This window comes from Grus americana, chromosome 27 (genome assembly GCF_028858705.1).
Source record: "Grus americana isolate bGruAme1 chromosome 27, bGruAme1.mat, whole genome shotgun sequence".
In the NCBI taxonomy this organism is placed as follows: domain Eukaryota; kingdom Metazoa; phylum Chordata; class Aves; order Gruiformes; family Gruidae; genus Grus; species Grus americana.
Genome location: NC_072878.1, coordinates 2,269,633 through 2,289,685, shown reverse-complemented (window position 1 = coordinate 2,289,685; position 20,053 = coordinate 2,269,633). Strand labels below are relative to the sequence as shown.

General features: G+C 60.5%; 1 protein-coding gene and 2 non-coding genes across 3 annotated transcripts; 2 read left to right on the top strand and 1 right to left on the bottom strand.

The window, feature by feature from the left end:
- Nucleotides 1-4,037: 4,037 nt before the first annotated feature.
- On the top strand, nucleotides 4,038-4,110 carry TRNAF-GAA (transfer RNA phenylalanine (anticodon GAA)). The gene has a single exon. It is a non-coding gene; the product is annotated as a tRNA-Phe (tRNA).
- Nucleotides 4,111-5,292: 1,182 nt separating this feature from the next.
- Nucleotides 5,293-5,364, top strand: TRNAA-CGC (transfer RNA alanine (anticodon CGC)). Its single transcript has one exon. It is a non-coding gene; the product is annotated as a tRNA-Ala (tRNA).
- A 3,694-nt stretch (nucleotides 5,365-9,058) lies between these two features.
- Nucleotides 9,059-19,969, bottom strand: LOC129196905 (scavenger receptor cysteine-rich type 1 protein M130-like). Its single transcript, XM_054804872.1, has 14 exons — nucleotides 19,900-19,969; nucleotides 17,480-17,601; nucleotides 17,287-17,383; nucleotides 15,642-15,950; nucleotides 15,100-15,414; nucleotides 13,862-14,188; nucleotides 13,462-13,776; nucleotides 12,313-12,627; nucleotides 11,772-11,834; nucleotides 11,374-11,688; nucleotides 10,924-10,959; nucleotides 10,493-10,630; nucleotides 9,637-9,732; nucleotides 9,059-9,201 (listed from the first exon to the last, which is right to left on the bottom strand). Exons 1-14 carry the CDS (start codon nucleotides 19,967-19,969, stop codon nucleotides 9,059-9,061), a joined length of 2,661 nt encoding a protein of 886 aa, XP_054660847.1.
- Nucleotides 19,970-20,053: the final 84 nt, after the last annotated feature.

Here is a 20,053-nt window from a genome sequence, read left to right as displayed (position 1 = left end):
TCCTCTACACCAAGCATGGGATGTGCCAGCTCTGGGAGATCCCATCAGGACACTCCTGTGCATTGCCCTGCAGCCAGAGACAGAACACGTCCACAGCGGTGAAGATTTCTCTGTGAGCTCTCAGCATCCTCCCACCCAGATTGCCTTTAACCTCCCGCTGTCTCACTTGGTGCCTGCAGGCAGTGCCCTCAGCCCTGCTGCGCTTTGCAGAGGAGCTGCTCCTGGGCAGAGCTGTCTCTCTTCAGCGCTGCCCTCTTGCCATGAGCTCCCTCCTTCCCAGGAGCCCAGCCCAGCTCAGCAGCAGCAGAGGACCAGCCCAAGGCACCACTTTCTCTGCCCTCTCTGGGCTCACTGCAGATGTCCCTGCGGCTCTGCGGCTGGCAGCTCCTGAAAGGCACCGGGGTCACCCCTGGGGAACATGCTGCAACATCGCCTGAAGCAGTCACCAAAAGTGGAGAGAGACTGATTGCAGCAGCACAGTTGGTCCTTCCAGAGGGTGGCTCTCTATGACAGGTGTCAGTGTCCCCCTCTGGACACCGATGAGAAAGAAAAAGGACACACAGACAGGCACAGGGAGGGGTTGGCTTCCCTTGTGCAGGGCAGGGGTTCAGCTGAGGCAATGAGGCATCTCCTCCTGACCAGGAAGCCCTTGGATGAAGCGGGATTCAGCTCCCCACTTCAACCTCACAGACCCAGAGGAGCTGGGAATCCTCCTGGTTCAGTTCAGGTGTGCACAACAGAGTTACCAGCGCGTGAGCCCCTGCTCGGAGCCTTTGCCTTTATTCAGCGGGGACTCACGAGCTCACATACAGACATTTTGTGATGACCGAAGTGCTAGGGTTGGTCCAAGACATGTGCAAGTGTTTGCGAGGTCTGATGGAAAATCTCTGAGAATGCCCACCTCCTTCCTGAGCATCAGCTGAGGGCCAGAGGGAGAAGGAGGAGATCCTTGGCCACCCGCAGTGACCCCAGAGGTTTAGGGCACCTGAACGTGCCTTGTGCAATACGTTCCTGAGCTGATCAAAGCGAGGAGTGCCCCGGGTCTCTCTATCTCTCTCCAATGTACTCACTAAAGCTCCAGTCACTATAAAGCTAAGGCACACCCACACCCCTGCACTGAAGACTTTTATTTCTGAGCTCACATTTTCATGCCATTCGTGCCACTCTAGTGCCATGCCAGGTGCCTGGGTGCCAAACACAACTCCACTCAGTGGGCAAACACAGCACCGAACCTCCAGGAAAGCCAAGAGCTGCTGTGGGGCAGACACCCCAGGGCCTCCCAAAGGGATCTGGAGACCTGAGTGACAACACCATGACATAGATGCAGGATCCATGTCATCTCCACCCAGGGTGATGTGAGGCTGGGAGGCAGGTCATGCCAGGGTGTTCTCCCTTGCACCTCTGTTCACAGCCCTTGGCTATTCTCTTGCTGAACCTCTGCTCATCTGCTTGATGCTGAGAAGAGGGAAGTTGATAAGAACAGGATCATAGAATCATTGAATGGTTTTGGTTGGAACAAAATCTCTAAAGATCATCTAGTTCCAAACCTCCTGTCATGTGCAGAGACACCCTCCACTAGACCAGGTTGCTCAAAGCCCCATCCAACCTGGCATTGAACACTTCCACGGATGGGGCATCCACAACTTCTCCGGGCAACCTCTGCCAGTGTCTCACCACCCTCACCAGATAAAATTTCTTCCTTATGTTCAATCTAAACCTACCCTCTTCCAGTTTAAAAGCCTCTTGTCCTATCACTACAGGCCCTGGTAAAAAGTCTCTCTTCATCTTCTCATAAGCCAGCTTTATATACAGTGTATGGCTGCAGTAAGGTCTCCTGTCGCAAATCCTGATCCAGACTCCTGCTGACTACACCAGTTTGTCACAGACGGGCAATTTAGACCAATTAAAGAACCACCGCCAGAAGTATCAGCAAAAGCGGTTTTACTGCACCTTAACAAAGTTGGATGGCAAGGATCACTCTATTCCTTGCTGCACAGAGGATATAACAATGATTCACAGCTACCAAAACAGAATCAAAGTCACCAATACAAAATCTTAGTGCACTCTTACACAAGGTTAAGCACGATATCAGTCACTTAGCAAAGATCTGCAGCGGGTAAGAGGTCTCAGCCTCGAGGAGTAACCTTGAGAGGTGTCCCAGCTCAAGGAGAGACCACCGCTGGGCAGCCAGCTGCTTAGCAGGGAGAGCTCAAAGAAGATACCCTTAGGCTGCCACATTTATGGAATAGAGTGGTTGGCTCATAGGCAAATTCCATGTGATGGGAAAGGTATGCATGAGACTCCTTCTACCCACAACTTTCTTTGTTCCTTGATAAATGAGTCTTGGAGGAACCACCTGTTACTCATGTCTTAATCGTGTGATGGGTGTTCCAGTTTCCAAGCCCATATACATCAATGCTCACCATGTCCCTCTGCTCCTGTTTTCAGAGACCAGACTGGAACTAGAGAAGTTGTTGGCCAGGTTACACCTGGGCCTTTACCTCCTTTGGACCTGAAACCAAACTACTGCTGGTTTGGTCAGGGAGCCGAGTGGATCCGTCACAGGGACTCAGCTTCCTCCCATACCTGCCACAAACCCACAGGTGGTGGGAGTCCTCTTGCCTCAGTTCACGTGTGCGCACTCAATACAGTCCTCCAAAGAGTGGAAGAAACCACATGTCCCTCCTGTCTTTGAGAAGGGCAAGAAGAAGGACCCAGGGAACTACCGGCCAGTCAGCCTCACCTCTCTCCCTGGGAAGGAGATAGAGAAGCTAATCCTGGAAACATTCTTCCAGGCACACTGTACTGGTTTGGGCTGGGATGGAGTTAATTTTCTTCACGGCAGCCCCCGTGGTGCTGTGTTTGGGATTTGTCACCAAAACAGAGTTGCCAACACACCGATGGTGTAGCTATTGCTGGACCATGTTTGCACAGCATCAAGGCCTTCTCTGTTCTCTCTCTTCCTCCCCAGCGAGTAAATTGTATTTGTGGATGAGGGAAGAGGAAGGGGATGTCATTCAGCAAGGCAAAGATTTACACTGTGTATTGGTGGTGGTGTCCAGGCTTTGGCAGCAGGGGGGATGCGGGGGTGTCCTCTGTGAGAAGACACCAGGGGCTGCCTCCCCATGCCAGACAGAGCTGGTTCCAGCAGGCTCCAAGCAGACCACCACTGCACAAAAACGAGCCCATCAGTGAAGCTGGTAGGACCTTCACAAAAGCATATTTAAGAAAGGACACAAGTGCCAGAATGGGAGAGGAGTAAGGGAGAAAAAATGTGAGAAACAGCCCTGCAAGCACCAAGGTTGGTGAAGAGGGAGGGGGAAGAGGTGCTCCAGGCACAAGAGCAGATTGCCTCCTGCAGCCCATGGAGAATATCAGAGTAGAGCCGGTATTTCCCTGCAACCCATGGTGGGCAAAGTAAGCCCTGCAGTCCGTGGAGGACCCAACACTGAAGATGTTGGACAGTTCCTGAAAGAATGCTGGATGGAGGACAGCCCATGCTGGAGCGGGTTTGTCTTGAAGGACTGTAGCCCATAGGAGGGACCCCATGGGAAAAGTCTTAGAGGGAAGGAGCAGCAGAGAGCAACTGTTATGGACTCACCACAACCCCCATTCCCCATCCCCCTGCGCTGCTCAGCGGGGAGGAGATAGAGGAGTTGGGAATGAAGGAGTGAGTGAAGTGGAGCCAGGGACAAAAGGGTGGGAGGAGGCCTTCCCTGGGGAAGGAGATAAGGTCTTCCACCAGCCCCACGCTTCTTCCACCCTCAGCCTTTGCAGTTGCACATGCCTGGTCTGCCCATTTACCTTCACCACTGTCCCGTTTGTACAAGGCCCACAGACATCTTGGCACGCCCAGTGTAAGCTGGCCTCCACCAAAGCTGGAGCCCACCTGGCCTTGGGGTCAGGGAGGAGCCAGGTCCCCTCTGCTCAGGGCTGGGCACAGCTTTCCCCTGGGAACCTCCCTGAGGAGCACTCCTCCTGGGTGCCAGCCTGTGGCCTGGCATGGGTGAAATGGGGACCAGGGCTGCTGGGGCAGGGCTGAAGTAGCTCAGCTGGGAGAGCGTTAGACTGAAGATCTAAAGGTCCCTGGTTCAACCCCGGGCTTCAGCAATCATTTTCTCCCTCAGATTTTTGCAGACCTGTCTGCCTTCCTCCAGCCTGCCCCAGCCCTGCTTGCTCCTTCACCTCTTGCCAGAGCACTGTCCCTGCTCTGTAGCTGCAGCCCTGCAGCTCAGAAGGAGCCTTCCTCCAGCACCACGAGTCCCCAGCCTCCCCCTGGGCAGGACTCTCCATTCAGTGCTCCTCTGGGGTGGTCTCCAGCTCTCCCTCCTTCCCTGCTCCACAGGGATCGAGGTCTCTCCACTGCATGGTCTCTACAAAGACCCTGTCTTTGTCATTCTCCATGGTGCACAGACTGCTCCTCTCCTCACACCCCCCTTCACCTGGTTCTCAGTTCCCAGACCAGAGGCCACTGTCCCCCCCCACTCCCAGGCAGAGGCACTCCCTGGAGCTGAGGCCTGAATGGCAGCATCCTTCCTCTGGAGGTCTGTCGCAGCGAGACCTCTGATGTGCCCAGGACAGCTGACCAAGCCGTGCTGAGGATCACCCACTGCAGTGCATGGGCGTCGTGTGTAGTCACACGCTGTCCTGAGCAGAGTTTCTTGCCCCCCTTGACCCGCCTGCTGCAATGACTGATGAAACACCTCTGTGCTCCTCTCTGGGCATCAGCCCCAGGGCGATGGAAGCCTGCCCTTCACCCCACCTCCAGGGATGCTGCCGGGGAGGGGGGTGCAGGGGGAGGCCCACTACCTGGATGAGGGGGTGAGAGGTTTCTGTCCCCATGTCCCCCCACCGCACACCCTGGGGTGCCATCAGAGCCTGGGGACACCTCACCCCAGGGAGGGTGTTTCCCTCACCCTGTTGCTCTGCTCCTCCTGTGGAGCTGGGGACAGATGGGAGACAGACGGCTGTTGCCCTGGGTGGCAGAGGAGACTCGGGGGCTTTCTCCTCTCCATCAAGCCCAGAGTGGGTCAGAGCGTGGGAGCAGCGCCTGCAGCAAGAGCCTCCTTCTGCCCCATTGCCCTGCCGAGATGTGGAAGGGGCAACGCTCTGCAGTGCACCCCTGTGCCAGGATCAGGCCCCCGTGGAGAGGCTGTCCTGACTTCCCCCATCTCAGGAGGCTTCAAATGCTGTTTTCTGCAGAGGGTCCCCGGGCACCCAGGGGACAACAGGGCTGTGCTTGTCATAGACATGTCACAGCAGCAGAGTGTCTGTCCTGCTGGCAGGCGTGAAGGGGATGTAGCTCAGCGGCAGAGCGCCCGCTTCGCATGTGGGAGGTCCTGGGTTCGATCCCCGGCATCTCCAAGGGTGCTTTTTCCCCCAGTGCCCAGCCTCAGGCGGGTACAGGCTGGAGCTGGAGCACTGGTCCTCTCCAGGCACTGTGGGCCTGCCCTGCCCACCCAGGGCCTGTCTGTGGGGTGAGGAGGGCTGTGTGCGCTGCCTCTGCTGAGCCACCTCCCAGAGGTGCTGGACCTGAGCTCAGGTGCAGATCCCATCCCAGCTGGGAAACACCCCCCTGTGCCAGCAGCTAGGGGTGTCTGAGCTGGACCAGCCTGGACAGGCCTGTGGGACTCCCAGCTGGTGGAATGGCATTTCTTACCCTGTCCCTGTCTCCAGGTCTTTTTCCCTCTGCCATCACCACTGCCTTGAGCAGAGGAACCCAGAGGTGCTGAGGTCAGGCACAGCCCTGCAGAGGTGGGACTGCTGGGGCTGGTACCCACCTCTTGTTCCTGGGGGTTTGGTGTCTCCGTCCAGCCCATGCTGGTGGGATCAGGGAGACACAGGGCTGTCCAAAGCCATGCACAGGCAGCAAGGGCCAGGAGATGGTGCCTCAGCTGTTCTCACACCAAAACCACCTGCAACCCAAATGGGACATGAGACATGGCCTTTTACTGCAGGGTGCTCAGTGCCCCCCAGGAACAGTGGGCCCAAATTCAGAGAAATAAGGTATAAAAGTGAAGTACAGAAGGGTGGTGGGGTGGGGATATCTTCTGAACACAGGATGTTTGGTGCCAGTATGGACACTGACCTGTGGACTCAAGCCACCCCAGGTGGGGACCAGGGAGAAGAGCCCAGTGTCTGCCCCATGCCACCTCCCTGCCAGCTCTGCCCTCCCCCAGGGGTAATATTTCTCCCTTACTCTGGCACCTGGCAGAGCTGTGCCTCCTCCTCCTCCTCCTCAGGTAGATGAGCCACAGAGCCCAGGGGTGTGTGTGAGGGGGCAGCACACCTGAGCAGAAAGAGCCCATTTCAGGGCATTTTGGGGCCTGAACAGTCTGGCCCTGAGGGCTGGGTCTGTTCTCTGCAGCAATGCGGGATCATCACTGTACCCCAGATCTGTGCTTGCTCCTGCAGCAGCTCCCCAGGACCTACACAAGGGGCCTGATGGTGAGACCCCAACCCTCTGCACTGCTGACCCACGCTGGGCAGAGCACAGCTGTGGAAATCCCTCAGGAGAGGAGAGTTATCAGGGAGAGACCCTCAAGGTCATCATCATGGGTGACACTCATGGGCACAGCAAACACAGCTTCCATCCCTTGGGAAACTACAGCTGGGGGAGGCTCCAGCCCTGCATCTCACAAGGTCAGGGACTGCCAGCAGGAAAGCTCTAGGGATCAGGGCAGAGGGGTCTGTGACCCTGGGCTTCCCCCATATCCCTCAAGGTTACCCCAGGGGTGGAGGAGCTCCCAGCAAGGAGCTGCTGTGGGAGATGCTCTTGGTGACAGCTGCCTCCTCCCCTCTTCTGCTCTAGGGCCAGATCCTGCTGTTTGCAGTGCTACCCACCTGGGGCTGCTCCCCTGCAATGGACACCCAACACACCTTCTGGTCTGCAGCAGAGAAGCCCATCAGGGAAGAGCTTGAGGGGTCTGAAGACCCACCAGTGGGACCTGGGAGGGCAGTTTGGGTTTCAGGTTCCTGCCCAAGTGTCAAACCCTTGTCCCTACCCAGCTCCTGCGTGAGTCATTTCTCTGCCCATGGGAGCTGGGGCAGGTGAAAGCCCCAGCCCAGGGAGAGGGACCCTGGCTCAGCTCCCAGCAGTGCCGGCTTTAGGGGAGGGACACAAAATACCCTCTGCCATGGAAATGTGCCCAAATTAGCCGCCTCCCAGACAGGACCTTCTCCAGAGCAGGGGCTGGATGATGGCTTTGGGCAGCAGCCCATGTCTCCTGGGGATCCCTTCTCCCTCCCCTGGACTCTCCCTCCTCTGCCTCCCACAGCACTGAGGGAAAGGTCCCCCCATTGCTCCTGCTCTCATCCCCCCTGCACCTGCACACAGGTACTGCCCCGACACAAACCCTCACTGACACCCCTGGGAGGCAGCAGGAGGGCAGGGCTGGGGGCTGGAGCGCAGCAGGACGAGGGGGTCCCAGGGCTGCCGTGGGGCCTTACAGTCCCTGCCCAGGAAGGAGGCAGCTCTGGGGATCTACCAGCACTGCTCCAAGGTCTGTGAGGGCCCAAGGGAGCGGGAACAGCTCATGGAGACTGGGGACCTGGCAGAGCCAGGGAAGGGGCAATCCCAGCCCCGTGTGCCAAAGCAAGTGCCTCTGTACCCTGTGCCAGGACAGTGGGGAGCAGAGCTGCCTCCTAACCACTGTGGGAGGTGATCCATGGGACGTCAGACCCCCTGGGGCTGGATGGGGTGTTCAGGGCACCGCGGCCACCTTAGGGCTCGTTTCTGTGGGGCCAGAGCCCAGGGTTCACCCCAACACAGCAGCTCTGTCATGGCCTCTGTGCCACGGGACCAGTGTGGCCCAGGCAGGGCCTGGGGGAAAGAGCAGCTGGGGAACCCCAGGGTGAGGAGATGGGCGCTCCCTCTGGGGTGCATCACGGGACCTTGCAGGGAGCCATTTTTGCTGGAAACTGTGGCTGGCAGGATGGAAATGTCTCTGTCAGCAGGAATATTCCCCAGGGAACATGGGCTCTCGCAGCTCCACAGCCTGACCCTGAACCCACTGTCCCCAAGACATGGCCCTTCCTCACCGCCATCTCCTTGTGCTCTGCTCCCCCCCATCAGCCTCAGGGAGACACCCCGACACCTGGGCAGGCAAGCACCAGCTCTGGGTCATACCCCCAAAGGCTTTTAATAAGAACAAATGTGGAGGCAGGGGGTAAACACAGGAGAATAAAACCAGAGGCAATGCCCGGCTGTTTCTGCTGCCTGTGGGAAAAGGCAGACGGTTCCCTGGTGCTCACGGCTCTCCCAGCTGCACAGACCTCTCCTCCCTCCTGGCTGCACCCCGCTGCACGGCAGGGACGGGCTGTCCTGGCCCGGGGCCCAGGGACTGTTGGGCACTGAGCTCTGGTGTCACAGCCTTTGTGTCCTCAGGGGGATGTGCCAGAGACACCTCGTCAGCATCGTCATAGCCTGTGCTCTCCGGGGACAGGGACCAGGCATCTCCCTCCGCTCCAGGGGCCCCAGCACTTCTCTGGCAGCGCAGCTTTGCCCCTGCAGGCAGCAAGGCAGCCCATTGCACGTTCGTCCCATGAGGTGCCCTCCTGGTCTCTACATCACCTTCCCCCCTTTTCCTCACCACTCCTGAGATGGTCAGATCCCTCTCCCACACCTGGTCTCCCCAAGGAAAACTCCCAGGGCAGGTTCCCCCATCCCAGGATTTTGGGGTCTCAGTATGGCAGCAATTCATCCAGCAGCAGGGATGGCACCCCAGGAACCGGCAGCGCTATCTTTCCCTCTCACCTCCAGGTGCATCCCTGGGCCCTGCTCCCTCCTCTGGGGCCCTGGGCATTTCCCAGTCTCCCTGACCAGAGGCAGGATCCTCCCCAGGGTCAGAAACCTCCCTGGCATCATCATAGCCATCTGCTGGGTCACCTCTGGGCCCGACAGGGACGTCTGAAAGGAGAGGAGAGTTGGTGAGAATGAGAAGACACGTCCTGCAGAGCAGAGGATGGGAGGATGTGCGGGGACATGGGGCTCAGACACTGGTTTTGGCAGCACCACAGGAGACCCCTGCCTGTGTCCTCCCCAACTCTAACAATGCCATCACTGTCCATCCCAAGTCTGCAGGGAGGAGATCTCCACCCCTTCCTGCTCCCCGTTACCTGGTGCTGACCCCGGACCATCCTCCTCCTCACTGTCCCCGGGCTGGGGCTGCACCTTGGTCAGGGACCCCTCTGAATAGGAGCCTGGAGAGAGGCGATGCCGGTGTTATGGGAGTGCGCTCTGCTGACCCAGCTTGGGCTCAGTGCTGCTGGGGACAGGGGACCCACCGAGCCAGGGCTGCGTGGGGAGGAGGGCTCAGGACTCAGCCTGCTCCCCTGGGACAAACTCCATCTCACAGGGGCTCCCAGAGCTGCCCCGGGACAGCCCCTTCCCTCACCCCTCAGGTGTCCAGTGGGACACAGGGACAGGCAGAGAGGGGCTGTCCCCAGCTGGGATGGGCAGAGCTGGTGGGGAGGAAGCTCCTCTCCCACGCCCACCACCTGGCTGCTGTCCCCACACACCCCACAGCCCCACAGCTGCAGGGACCATGGGCCAGGGGGCTGCAGGGAGGCAGCCTTGTCTGGGGGCCAGGGCAAAGAGCCCTGCAGATGTGCCCCCCATCAGGGACCCACACCCACCTGAGCCGCTGAACCTCGCCTGCTTCTCCCACACCGGGCTGTAACCGATCTCCTCATACAGGGCCTCAGGGAAGGGCTCCCAAGCTCTCTCGGAGCCTGCGGACAGAGGCAGGGCTGGCTCAGGGATGGGCAGAGAGGCAACGGCATCCTGCTCTGCTCCACCAGCCCTCTGCCCCTGGGACAGCCCAGGGCTGTCCCCACAGCACAGCCCCACTGCGCTGTCCTGTCACCGCTGACACTTGCTCAGGAAGGGCAATGTCCCCATGGAGATGGTCAGGGGCAGCGACACCCTCACACCATCCCCTCAGAGATAGCCCTTGTGCCCCTCTGGGCCCTGGGCCAGGTCCCTGGTGCTGACCTTGGAGCAGCTCCTGCCTTTCCTCTGCCCCTGGAGCTGCCCCCTCCCTGCCCCATGGATCCATAGCACGGCCCCTGCCCTGCTGGGGGGTAGGTAAGGGTTGGAGGGAGGAACAGCCTGGGGGCCTGATGCCACAGGGATGGACCCTGCTGTCCCATGCTTCTCCCAGCATCTCCCCTGCCCCACAGCCCCCTCCAGAGCTGCCCAGAGCACTGCCAGTGGCACATCCTCACCTGTCTCCCCTCTGCTCCCATCTCCCCCAGCCCAGCTCGGCCATTGCTCTCCTTGCCCCATCCCTAACTCCCCCCGAGTCTGGACTCTCTCTACCCCTTGCTGCTGGTGGATCACGGTCAGGCAGTCAATGGGGCGGCACATGGGAATACAAGCAGCACACACTCTGGTACCCCCAGCTCTGCCTGTACCCCTCACTGACATTCCACAGCACCCCTGGCCTTGCCAGGAGGCATCTTCCCCAGGGACCGCGGGGGAAGGACCCACCTCTGCGCCCAGCCCTAGCGCTCCACACTTGCCCGGCCAGGAGGGCCAGGAGCAGGCAGAGAAGGGCTCCCAGGATGATGCAGATGATGACGGGCAATGAGACTCTCCCGCTGCCCGTTGGACGGCCCCGGGTGGGATCTGCATGGGCAGGAACACAGAAATAGCAGCAGCAGGCCTGGGAGAGGTGGGGGGCTAGGACAACCCAGTCCTGACCCCCCCTTACACCGGGGGGGGTAAGGGACCCCAGGGGAGGGAGTGATGGGGAAGCTCCCACCCTACCGGGTAATGACAGCCCTCCCAAACCCCTCCCCCACCGCTAACCCGGGGACACCTCTTGGGAGTTTCACACCCGGCAAGGAGCCCCTTCCCTCCGGCTGTGGGTCACAGCCTGGCCCTGGGAAGACCCAGCGCTGACGGGGAGGACAGCTTACCTGCTCGGGGGGTTGGTGCTGCCGTCCTGGGTGCAGCTGCAGAGGAGGAGAAGGAGAGCAGGGCTGAGAGGCTGGGTGTGCAGGTACCAGGGAGCCTTCTCTCTGGCACGCCGTGTGTGTGTGCACGTGTGCGGACATCCCTGACACATCCCACCCAAAGTGTCCCTCCTGCGGGGCTGGTCAGGGTGGCCAGGAAGGAGCCCAGAGCCATGGGCAGGACAGTGCAGGCAGCCCAGGAGATGCCCCCGGGGGCTGCAGGGCCCTGCAGGCAGAGGCTGGAGGACATCCAGCCCCACAGAAGCTGCTGCCCAGTTGGCACCAGGCTCCCAGGCGCTGCACAGACAGCCTTGCTCTCAGGAGCTCTACAGCCATGCTGGGACCCAGCGGGGAAAATGCCTACCCCAGCTCCTTGCCAATATCCCCATGAGGGGTCCCAGCCCTGCCCCTCACCCGAGCAGTTCACGGCAGCGTCCTCCTTATGCCGGCAGGCACCGCTGTCCCCAGGCTGGGCCCAGCAGTCCTGCAGAGACGGCTCTGTCCCCCGGCACTCCACCTTCTCCAGCCAGATGGGGCCCGTCCCCTCCCCAAAGGCAGCCTCGCCCAGGGCAGACACTGCGGGGCCACAGCCCAGCTGCCTGCATGCCACCTCGGCATCCTGCATGTCCCACGAGTCGTCGCACACCGTCCCCCAGGAGCCACGGTGCCACACCTCCACTCTGCCCGAGCACCCCTTCTCGCCTCCCACGGCACGAATCTTCTCCCTGTCTGGAGAAGGCAGAGACCTCTCAGGGCACGGCACAGCAGGCAGAGCCCTGCCAGCTGAGACAGGCACGCAGAGGAGCAGCTACCTGTGCAGCTCGTGGAGTTTGGGCACGTGGCCCCCAGGGCCGGGGGCGTTTCTGGCTGTCTCCCTGGAGAAGGAAATGCAGCGGTGAAGGGGCTGCTGCAGGGGGGTCGTGTGGCAGACAGCGGGGCTGAGTTCTGCTCGCGCATCCCTGTGCCACCTCGCTCACGGATGCAGCTGAACCCCGGTCACTCAGGGGACACACACGGCACACGGTGGGGGACCCTGACTGCTCAGCCCCAAAGGGAGCCTGGTTCACAGAGCAGCAGGAGGAGGAGCTCCTTGGAGCCCTGACAGGTCCCTTCCGAGACCTTGCCTGGAGACACCTCTGCCTCCCCCAGGCACTGCTGGGAGCCCAGCTGGCAACTGCTGGTGAATGTGTGGGGCTCTGAGAGCTGAAGTCCCCTTTGTGCCACCAGCAGCAGCAGCAGCAGGAGGGTCTGGCATGGGAAGAAAAAGCCCCTGTGGGCTCTACCTCTGCGTTTGACAATGCCCAGCAGCGAGCAGGAGCTGGGGATGCTGGTGCCCGGGTGGCTCAGAGTTACCGTTGCAGGTGATGTGGGTCTCATCTCGCAGGTCATCGCAGGACTGTGGGTCCCAGGGAGCGGAGGGACACTGCCAGAAGGAGCTGTTTCTCTCCCCACACTCCACGCGATCCAGCCAGGCGGGGCCAGTCAGCCTGCCAGAGGTCGGGTATCGTTCCAAGGATTTTGCATCCCCACAGCCCAGCTCCTTGCAGGCCAGCGACACCGTTTTGGGAGTCATTGAGTTGGAGCAAACGCTCCCCCATGTCCCGTTATAGAAAACCTGCAGGCGCCCGGAGCAGGTGGTGCTGTTCTCCAGCCTCAGGGCCACAAAATCTGGGATGAAAGGCACCGAGGGGGAACAGGCTGGTCTGGAGCTGTGGGAGCAGGGTTACCCCTGCAGCCCCCATGCCCTCAGCCAGGCAAAGGCACAGCCAGCAAGTCCCCCTTGCACCAATGGACAGAGAAAATTCATAGAATCCTAGAATCATAGAATGGTTAGGGTTGGACAGGATCTCAAAGATCATCTGGTTCTAACCCGCCTGCTGCGGGCAGGGACACCCTCCACTAGACCACGTTGCCCAAAGCCTCATCCAACCTGGCCTTGAACACTTCCAGGGAGGAGGCATCCACAACCTCTCTGGGCAACCTGTTCCAGGGCCTCACCACTCTAACAGTAAAGAATTTCTTTCTAACATCTAATCTAAATCGACCCTCCTTCAGCTTAAACCCATTACCCCTTGTCCTGTCACTACACTCCCTGATAAACAGTCCCTCACCATCTTTCCTGTAGGCCCCTTCAGGTACTGGTAAGCCGCAATTAGATCTCCCTGGAGCTGCCTTTTCTGCAGGCTGAACAATCCCAACTCTCTCAGCCTGTCCTCATAGGAGAGGCGCTCCAGCCCTCTGATCAGCTTCGTGGCCCTGCTCTGGACTCTCTCCAACAAGTCCCTGGTGGACAGACAACCCTGCCCTTCCCACTAACCCATGGGCACAACTGAGCTCCTCAGAGACCCCCAGTGGGACTGAGGGGACCTGTGCATGGGTGTCCCCAGGATGGGCTTGGGCAGGGGCTCAGAGGCAGCCAGCGACAGCCTCAAGCATTGCCAGCTCTCCCCTTAGCCCGGCCTCCCCAGGCACTGGGCTCCCACCACAGCTCCCAGCACAGACCTGAGCAGACGACTCCTGCGTCCTCTTTGTGCCCGCAGTCGTGCTTCCCCCAGGACCCTGCCGGGCAGTCCCAGAGAGCAGCTTCGGCCCCGGAGCAGTTCACGCTCTCCAGCCAGATCTGCCCAGAGCCTTCCCCGAACCGAGCAGAGCCAACCGCCTCCACCGCCCCTCCGCAGCCCAGCTGGTGGCAAACGATGGCAGCATCGGGCAGGTCCCAGCCGTCATCGCAGATGGTCCCCCAGCTGCCCCGGTAGTAGATCTCCACTCTCCCAGCACAGCGCCCGGACCCGTTCACCAGCCGGACCTGCCGGCTCCCTGCAGCGGGAAGAAACCCCAGTTGCTGTCAGGGGCTGGTGCCCACCCAGCCCAGAGCCTGGGGGGCCCCTGCAGTGCCACTCACCCCAGCAAACGACCCCCACATCCTCTGCAATCCCTGCTGCCAGTGCACTCTCGGCCAGGGAGGTGTTGCAGAGGGTCAGGCTGGCCTCATGCCCTGCGCACTGCACCCCTCGCAGCCCCATGGGACCCGTCCCTCTCTCAGGCTTCGGGGGGTTGTAGGCTGTCTCTGCCCCTCCACACCGCAGCTGCCGGCACACCACGCTGGCCTCCTGCATGTCCCACTGGTCATCCAGGACTCTGCCCCATGTCCCACGCTGAAAGATCTCCACTCGCCCGTCACACCGGCTCTCTCCACCCACCAGCCGCAGGGATGCGGAGCTGGCTGAGCCTGGGGAGAGCAGCCACATCCCAGCCCTCAGCAACACCAGAGAGCCCAGGAACCTGAGATGCCTCTCCAGGCTCTGGAAACCTCACGGTGCCCTGAAGCTCACCTGCCTGCCCCCAGCCCTCTGCAGTGAGCTTCAGGAGCAGGTTTCCACACTGCTGGTTTCCCAGTCCCTGAGCCTTCCTGGGCAAGACACTCTCTTGGCTCTTGCTGGGGCAGAACCACCCAGCACGTCCCTGCTGAGGCAGATGGGGCAGCTCCCGCAGGAGGGAGCAGCAGGTGGTGCAATGGCCTGGGGATGGGCAGCACCAGGACAAGCCTTGCCCAACCTCAGCAAGCTGGCACTGGCACTGCTGAGACACGGGGCAGCACACACATCTCTGTCCCTCTCTGCGCCCCTGGGGAACGGGGGCTGGGAGCCAGTGTCCCTGGCAGGGAGCAGAGCAAGGGGGCCCTTTCTGACCAAACAGGCCCAGCTTGGGTCTTGTGCTGAGCAGAAGCCAGGGCAAAGCCCAGTCCTGCTCTGCAGCTCACACCCCTGCTCTGCTGCTGCTGCTGCTGCTGCTGCTGCTGGGGACACATGGGCAGCCCCTCTGGGTGTGGGATTGGGCTCTGTGGGACCCTCTGTGGGTCTGGGACAAGGCTGTCTGCAGCCGGAGGGATGGAGCTGAGCCCCACAGCCCCATCCTGGGCCTGTCCTGCAGCATGAGAGCAGGGGACCCCAGGCCTGGCTCAGTCCTCAGCTCTCCCACATCAGAGCGTTCAGTCTGAGCACATCAAGATCTCCACATCACTCCTGGTGAAGCTGGGGTTTCTCCAGGGACAAATTCACCCTGCTGCTGCTGCCATTGGGTCCCTTGCTTTGGGTGGCCATGTCACACCCAAGGGGAAAATGGAGTCAACACAGCACTCACCTGAGCAAATGACAGCAGCGACATTCTCGTGGGAGCACGGTGAGGCTCCCAGGGCAGTCACTGGGCACTGTCCCAGGTGGCCTTCAGTCCCATCACAGTGGAATGACTCTCTCCAGGTGGGGCCCGTGCCTCTCCCAAAGTGCCCTCCTCCAGGAATGGACTCAGCAAACCCGCAGTTGAGGTGACGACAGAGAACGTGGGCGTCCAAGAGGTCCCAACGGGAAGCACAGAGGGTGCCCCAGGTCCCCAGCACCTGGACCTCCACCCTCCCATCACAAGCTGTGCTGCCATTCACCAGCCTGAACCCTGTGTACTCTGGGGACAGAGGAAGATGAGAGAGGCTGCGTTGGTGCTCTTACAGCGTCGGTAGCTGAGGGACAGTCCAGAGGGACAGCCTTCCTTTCTCCTCTTTCTGCAGTCTCTTAGGGCTGCAGAAAATCACATCACCCCTCCTGCCTTCACACCCAGCACAGCACAGTCCCCGTCCTGCTCCCCGTCCCCAGCTCACACTCAGCATTCAACACCCCACCCTGAGTCCTTACTTGTGCAGGTGAGACCGGCAGCATTGGTGTGGGTGCAGGGCTGGTCCCTGGGGGACCCTCTTGGGCAGGAGGCGAGAACAGATTCATTCCCCAAACACTGCAGCTCTCTGTCCCAGATGGAACCAACACCTTTTCCAAAATGCGCCGCCCCAGGCATGGACAGGGCTACGCCGCACTGCAGCTCCCCACAGACCACGTCAGCGGCTTTGGGACCAAAGTCTGAGTCACAGACAGCTTTCCACTGGTCCTTGTCATAGATCTCCACTCGTCCTGAGCAGAGGCTGTCCCCTCCAACCAGCTGGACAAATCCTGGAGCAACCAAAGACCCCTGTGAGGTCCCAGAGCCCTCTGGCTTTTGCTTGACCACGTCTCACCTCATCTCCGAGGTGGCCACAGGCAAAGAGCCTCACAACTATCCCAGCTGCTGCCAGTGGGTGCTGATGGCACAAACACACCAGAGACCCCCCGACCACTCTTCAGAAATCAGCACAGCACTTGGGGGCTGGCTTTTCTCCCAAACCCACAGGCACCACTTAAGTCAACTGCTGCTATTCTGGAGACCCTGGGCTGCCAGGAACTGGCCCCAGGCCCTGCAGCACCCAGAGCTCTTGGCCCCAAGGAGATGGGCCCAGGTGCTGTTGGCTGTTGCAGCCAGCTCTGCCACACCCAGCTCAGGGCCAGGCGCAGGAACCCCTTGGAGCCACCAGAAATGCACCCCAGTCCCAGATGGTTCTCGGGCTGTTGGGGCACTGCTGGGAGATGGGACATGTCACAGGGCACAGATGCAGTGCGGGTGTACCTACAGTCACTGTCTGCACCAGCCCCCAGCTCCAGCACCTGCCCGGGGAGGGTCCTCAGCCAGGGCCAGAGTGCACTGCCAGGCGTGCACAGCCCTGGCCAAGGGCTGGTCAGAAGGCAGGAGAGCGGGCAGAGGAGCAGCCCTGGGCTGACACGAGCTCCCAGTGCAAGGACAGGCACCAAGGAGAGCCAGCAAGTGCTGGCCAAGGCCCTGTGACACAGGGCAGCCAGGGGCTGGGGTAGGCAGGAGAGGCTGGGCAGCAGGTCAGCACTGCCTGCACAGGGGTGTTTCCCTCTGGGCTGGCTCTCATGGGGTGACCCTGCAAGAGGCATGAGGTGGCCATGGGCCACCCTGCTCTTCTGCCCAAGCCCAGTGCTGCTCCCCTCTCAGCAGACCCTCAGCTTTGGGGGGCTCGGGCCTGCGAGGGAACACAACCCAGAAGTCCCCGATGACCCTGGGCCCTTCCGTGGGGCTGTGGGTGGCCACGTGAGCTGCTCTCAGTGTCTCTGGCATGGGGGAAACAGGTCCTCGGTGCTGCCAGACAGCTCCTGTGTGAACAGGAGGAGAAAGATGGGAACCAACAGAGACTGCAGGGCATGGTGGGCTTTCATGTCCCAGCCCCAGGCACCCACGGAGGGTGGGCTGAGCCACACCAGGGGTCAGGCGGTGGCAGGTTCCCCCTGGGCTTTCGTCAGGGACCAGGGAAACCAGCAATGACAGCCCCAGCTCAGCAGTGTGACTGGCCACACCGGGAACTTCTCCAGTTCCCTCTTGTTTCCCTGAGAGCACAGCCAGGTCCCTTCCCCCATCCCAGCCACAAAGGTGGGGAATGGGCTGGCCCCTTACCTGAACATGTCACTCCAGCATCCTCACTGTGAGTACAGTACTCCTGAGCTGAGCCTCTGTTTGTACAGTCAGACAGGGCAGACTCGTTGCCATGACACTGAACATAAAACATCCAAATGGGGCCAGATCCTGGCCCAAAGTATCCGTACAAATGAGCTTTAACAGCAGACCCACAGCCCAGCTGCTTACAAACCACTGCAGCATCAGACATGTCCCAGTCGTCATCACACACGGTCCCCCACTGGCCCTCTTGTTTCACCTCCACTCTTCCAGCACAGTGTCCACCACCATTTTCCAGCCTCACCTGCACATCCCCTTAAACACCAACATGGGAATGGTCAGGAGAGCCCCAGAGCACTGAGCACCGAGCCCCAGCAGGTCCCTCCTGCCCAGGCTGAGTCACAGGCACCAGCGTGGGAGCTCTCCTCCTTCCACGCTGTCCCCAGGGCAGTGTAAGGGTCCCTTTTCTCCCCACAGGCTGCAAAGGACTGGAGGTGCCCAGCTCTGGCCCTGCTGGGCCATTCACCACCCCACAACCTGAAGCACCTCCTCCCACCTCAACAACCCCATGCCCATCCGCACACCGTGCCCGGCCCTGCACAGGGCACCTTCTCCTCACCAGCCCAGAAACCCCTGTACAGCCCCGTGCCCCCAGGCCCACAGCTCCCTCTCCCACCCAGAGAGGCACAGGCAAAGGCAGACGTTCCATCGACTGGAGCAACATCTGCCCCTCACCTCAGCGGCACCTCTAAAGCAACCCCATTCCCAGGGGTGTCCCGATGACCCCACTGGAGCCCGCTGGCCCCATCGCTGGGACAAGGATGTCGGCACTTACCCCTGCACAGCTGCACCCAGAGGAGCAGCCACAGCACCTGAGGGGACAGGAGTCCCTCCATCCCCATCCTCAGCCTTCTGCCCTGCTGGCACAGCCCTGTGGAACCCCACTCCCTCTCACGCCTCCTGGGAAATCACGGGGACAACGATGATGGGAGGGTAATATATCTCTGTCGATGCCGACCCAGCTGCAGGAGGAGCCAATCAAATCAGCAGCACCTTTTTAGACATTATCGGGAGCGATCTCCCCTCCGACACAGCCAAGCCCTCCAATGAACTTCTCCAGCGCCATTCATGACCATATATGAGGGACATAGATGTTTCGCTGCGGGTGTCATCATCACTGCAGTGGGGGATCGTCACGGGACAAGCTGGGTGTGGAGGGGAAATGGGTCTGTCACCCCTTGACCCCTGCTGTGGGCACGGGGAGCAATGAGCATCTCCTCTGCTGGGCTCACCCAAGAAGCCAAGGCGTGAGTGTCCAGGCACCGCCAAGCCATGGGAACCACGGAGCTGTGTCAGCTTGGAAGGGAAACAGCCCCTGCCCCTGCTACAGCCCCCGCTGTGCTGGGAGAGCAGCTGGGAAAAGTCCTCAGCGTGTCACCCAGGGGCTGTTATTCCCCACAGGCAGATCGGGAGCCGGAGCCTGCAGGTGCACAAACCACAGCCCACGTGGCCTGGCAGCGCTCGCCGCGCTCCCCCCGCAGCGCCCCGGCAGGCAGTCTGTGGTTTCCTCCCGGCACCGTGCCCAGGCACATCCCTGCGGGGCCCCCGAGCCACCCCCACCCCGACTGCTCCAGCCAGGGCTGCAGGGGCTGCTCCTTCGGCCTCGCAGGCACGGGGCTGGGCAGCTCCCGGCCCCCGGCATGCCCCTCTGATGCACACGCCCACTCGGCACCAAGCCCCACGGCCACGGGCTGCCGTCGCTGACGTCACCTCACACCCTCCTAGTGCCACCGCTCTCTGAGCAGCACTTAGACTGACGGTGACCTCACAGCCCTCCCACTGCCAGCCCTCTCTGCTCGGGAGTTACAGTGACCGTGACCTCACACCCTCCTACTGCGTGCTGCTGTGTGCTCATGGGTCACACTGTCACACGTGTGTGTGTGTGTGCTGTGTACAGGCTTCTGCTGACATTGGTTCTTCCAAAAAGCCATGTTTGGGTGGGGTCTAAATATTATTTTGATGACATCAGAAACACCCACACAAGCCATATCCCTGCTCTTGGCCTAAAAGCTACTCCAGCAGCAGGGAAATGACGAGCTCCTGCACAAGCCATGGGCATACTCCTGGCCTATCCACTACTCAGCCACAGGTGATGTCATAGCATCTACCACTGCCATGTGCCTCTTCCTGGCTTATCAGGTACTCAGGCACCACTGACATCACAAGGACATTCACCAGACATCTGCCAGCTCCTGGCCTATCACCTCCTCAGGCACCAGGAGCCTCACAAGCACCTACACTATCCATAAGCCTGCTCCTGGCCTATCAGCTCCTCAGGCAAGAGAGACCTCATGAGAACCTGCACAGCCCACGGGCCTTCTCCTGGCCTATCAAGTGCTCAGGCACTAATGATCTCACCAACCCCTACACAAGCTTTTGGCCTTCGCCTGGCCTTCCAGCTACCTGGGAACCAGTGACCTCACAACCACCCACACAGACCATCTGCCTGCTCCTGCCCTGTCAGCTATTCGGGAAGCAGTGACCTCACAACAACCTACACAGTCCATGGGCCTGCTCCGGGCCTATCAGCTCCTCAGCTGAGAGTGACCTCACAAGCACATATCCTCCTATATGCCATGTACTCGTTGTTGAGGTATTCAGTCTCCAGGGACCTCACAAGCATCTACATAAGCCATGAGGCTACTCTTGGCCTGTCAGTTACTAAAGAAGCTATGACCTAACAAGCTCTTTCTGTAGCTTTAGAAAT

Bases quoted from the DNA above. Each gene is read 5' to 3' on its own strand.
- LOC129196905 (XM_054804872.1), bottom strand. From the start codon at position 19,969: ATGCTTGTGAGGTCCCTGGAGACTGAATACCTCAACAACGAGTACATG. The intron at 17,602-19,899 runs GTGAGGTCACTC...TTGGTGTTTAAG, and splicing joins ATATAGGAGGATATGTGCTT to GGGATGTGCAGGTGAGGCTG. The intron at 9,733-10,492 runs GTGGGTCCTTCC...CTCTGTCCGCAG, and splicing joins CGCTAGGGCTGGGCGCAGAG to GCTCCGAGAGAGCTTGGGAG.